Source organism: Rhagoletis pomonella, unplaced genomic scaffold (assembly GCF_013731165.1).
Source record: "Rhagoletis pomonella isolate Grant_MI unplaced genomic scaffold, Rhpom_1.0 Rhpom_scaffold_00002, whole genome shotgun sequence".
In the NCBI taxonomy this organism is placed as follows: domain Eukaryota; kingdom Metazoa; phylum Arthropoda; class Insecta; order Diptera; family Tephritidae; genus Rhagoletis; species Rhagoletis pomonella.
This window is the reverse complement of record NW_023458556.1, coordinates 20,410,566-20,414,477: the sequence shown is the minus strand read 5'-3', so window position 1 is coordinate 20,414,477 and position 3,912 is coordinate 20,410,566. Positions and strand designations below refer to the sequence as shown.

The 3,912-nt window shown below is 34.2% G+C and overlaps 1 protein-coding gene across 1 annotated transcript in view; it reads left to right on the top strand.

Annotated features, from left to right (window-relative positions):
- Nucleotides 1–1,234: 1,234 nt before the first annotated feature.
- LOC118733255 (heat shock protein beta-1) overlaps nucleotides 1,235–3,912 on the top strand; it is a gene marked incomplete at its 5' end in the record, with an annotated part of 40,064 nt that continues 37,386 nt past the window's right edge. Inside the window, 1 exon segment of the mRNA XM_036462584.1 lies at nucleotides 1,235–1,756. Within this exon segment, the coding sequence (XP_036318477.1) occupies nucleotides 1,578–1,756 (179 nt within the window).

Sequence of the window (3,912 nt, the reverse complement as noted above, 5' to 3'; positions counted from 1 at the left end):
AGTCGCATGAAAATATCCAATTTTATGGCCGAAAACTATAAGTAATTTTCTAAAACTTGTGTCTAATTTCAAGACCTGACGAACATATACTCACACTTTTTTAATAACAATCATTGGCATCTACATTTCCAAATAAATTTTTTGATAAAAGAGCAAAATACCAAATATATGATAAATGCCGGGAATAATTCCTGAAACTAAGAGAATTAATTACAGCCAAAAAAGAAGCATTTGCTTTATTGGGTTCAGCGCCAAAAGCAACTAAACTGATTAGTCGGATTAGCGCCGGTTCTAGCATTGTTTTGGAAATGTACCGTTCGTGGGGAGAGGGGCTGAGTAAATGATGTGAAATTTTGTATTTATGACTTTTACTTTTCCCCCTGTAAGCCCAAAAGTTTGTTTTTATCAACTGTCACCATGGCATTTTCCACCTGCCTCCATATAGTGGATTTTACCATGGCCATGCCCATATAAAATCTATAGAGAGCTTAAACAAGTTTCTCCCACGGGATAGGTATGTGCCAAATGTTTGGAAAGCTCAAAAAGGTACTGTTAAAGGACTACTCTTTGGTTTTTCCTGGTATAAAATGCATAGAAAGCATTTAAAAACTTCACACGCTAGCTTTCTTGCTGGAGTCGCCAAAAGTGCTTTTTATCATTTTCAAAATGTAATGTTTTATTACTTGCTGTAGAATAGAATAATAGTATTTTAGCGCCTACACTTTTGCTAAGTATTTAGAGGAGCTGCTCTTCCAATTTGTGGTGTGCGTCTTGATCTTTTTACACAAATGGGGGGACCCACAGTTTTACGCCGTCTCCGAATGGCAAATGGATTTTATGAGAAACCTGTTCATGACAGAAATACACGAAGGTTTTCAATGGCCTGCCGAGGCGCGACCGCTTTTAGAAAAAACTTACTAATTTAGATGTCCCTTGAATGTTCTAATTTAAATGCTGGATCGAACCCTGCTGCTGTGGAGCGGTAGTACGCAATTCTAACCACTCAGTCACAGCGGCTGAAGAATATGATCCAATTATTTAGTATACTTTCTTATATACATACATATGTATATTTTTAAATCTTCATTTTATTAATTATTTTTTTTTTATACAAAATATCTAGAATTAAACCAAAAATTCTAAATTTGCATAATTTTCTTCATGCCACGAAATGCGACCCAACTGTTTGAGCGTAATTTCTCACACCCTCAATTTATCGTTCTCCCTTGCTCAGCTTTGAGCATTTTACTAAAGTATCTTCAAGTGCGCAATGGAAAGCAACTGAATACGCCAGCGAATAAAAACCAGTGACTGAGTGAGATACAAATTAGTCTCAAAGTAGAAATCCAAGCGATAACTTCTCAATTGTGCGGAGCAAAAAGTCGATTTGTGCAAAAGCAAATAATAAGAGAACAGCAGAAACAGCAGAAAAGTTGACAAGTGGAAACGTAGTAAACATTGTTTTGAATTAAAAGAGAAGACACCCATACAAACATACAAAGATAACCAAAATTTGTTTCGGCAAATAATAATTTTTCGTGAATAAATCAATAAATTTGTGTTAAGGAGTCCATAAAATGGCTGATGCTAACAAGAGGAATATCCCCATCAAATTGGGCGACTTCAGCATTATTGATACAGAATTCTCGAGCATTCGTGAACGCTTCGATGCGGAAATGCGCAAAATGGAAGAGGAGATGAACAAGTTCCGGCATGAGTTGATGTCGCGCGAGGCAAACTTCTTCGAGTCCAGCAGGTGTGTACACAATGAAATGAAAAAGTTAAAGGATTGTACATATGTATGTAGGAAGAAAGGGTGGTTTCGTGTTTTCTAAATTAATGAGCAAAAAAACAACCACGAAAAAACGTATGTATGAGCGCATAGAATTCTTTTTTTTGTAAGCAGCTTCTGTTCATCAGCAGCGCTTCCAGTTCCTGTGCGCCCGAATTGTTCAAAATGTTGTGACATCTGCGCAGAGTTTCTATTTTTTGGCAGAAAAGCTACATTTAATTCAACCATCAGTGTAAAAGGCATTCGAATCGGCTATTTTAGTGTTTTTTTGGTCTGTAACTTGACACCTTACAATTTTTCATGCATAACGTGAGTTTTGCTTCGCCCACTTCTGTGTTCGCGGTCGTATGCTGTTAATTAAGTGCTTCAATGTATGGAATTATGTCTCGTATCTAATTTGCCAGCTTAGCACGCTGTTGTTGTGCTGCTAGACTAAGTGATAGTTGAGTCTATGAAAATCCCGCAAGAGTTTCAGCCAGCTCAGGTATCACACTTTCTCACACTCTATAAATGATTTGAAGCTACACTGTAAGTGAAGATACTTCGGAACTGCCGAATGTAGATATGTACAGCCCGCGACAAAAGATAGCACATCAAAATTTTTACCAGGTTTGCCTACTTTTCTTTTGCTTTGTTTAAGATTCATTATTTTTTTATTAAAGTTCAGCTCCTTATCTAACAAAAACCATATAAATAATAAATAATTTAATAAATTTTCAAACTTTGCCCAAAAACTTTAAAAATTGCTAAATTAATCTATGGTATGCCGATATATAGCTTATTAAAATCTAGCATAATAAAGTGACAGTTTGAAGTTGCTAAAAAATCGCATTGATTTTTGATATTTTTTTTCTGACGGTGTTATACACTTTTTTCCTTAAAAAAATTACTTTGCATAGAAGAAAATGCGTGATACCGTTAGAAAAAAAAATTTATTAAAACTCAAAGCGATTTTTTAGCTACATACTTCAAACTTGTACTTTATTGTACTAGAATTTAATAAGCTATAAAACTACTTACCGAAAATTATCGTAGAAATTAAAATTAAAATGCTCGGAATTGGGATGAAAAATTTGTGGAATTTTTAAAATTTTTGTACAAAGTCTGAAATTTGGATTTATTTACATGGCAGATCTATACTTTTATATAAAAACAATGAATATTAAACAAACAAAAGATAAAAACTCAAAACTGTTCAAAATGTTGAGGTGCTATCGTTTTGTCGCGGGCTGTGTGCATGTACATACGCACATACTTATGCTCATTTACTAAAATCCTGTCACAACTCAAAAACTAGACTTTTGAGGAGACTTGTTTAACTTTCCAAGTTTCGGCCAAAACGTAAAGACGGGATACATATTTTCTTACGAATTCATGTAACTACATCGTTCCCATAACTTACTTTAGTACCGCTTTGTAATTTTTGGGAATTATGTACATATAACAGTAATTCTACATCATTTGCTCAAAAATGTAATTTTTTTGTGTTATCGACAGTCTTTTAGTAAAAGAGCTATGCAGTTGCGGCTAACGAACAGCAGCGCACATGTACATATGCACTTCTTTTTTCCTGCATTTTTTTGTGGTGGCAGACAGACATTTCTATTCTACATTGCGGCTTTTGTAGTGACAAGGACAGTGGATCAAAATGGGGTTTCACAGTTTTTTTTTAACTACTTCTGATTACAGATGGCCGCGGAATATCGGTACCCGCGGGACCCATGGTAATAAAATCTTCCTTAAAACTGTTATAGCTTTTGAGTTTTCGGAATGATTATTATTCTTAAGTGAAACAAATAGAACTCAATAATAACAATAATAATAGTAACTATTATCTTTGAGCGAAAAAATAAAAATCAAGTAATAATAATTTCCTTTGAGTGAAAAAAAATTCAAATATTAACTATTATATAATAAAAATCATTGTAAATTTCAGTAGGACGTACGAACACAAATACGTGAGTATAATTAAAATTGTTTACGACGATTACAACTTGTTGATTTTTATACCCGAGCGCACTTGTGCACAAGGGTATATTAATTTTGTTCACATAACGGTTGTTTGTAACAGCCAAAACGAATCGAGATAGATATAGACAAATGTATACATAAATGATCAG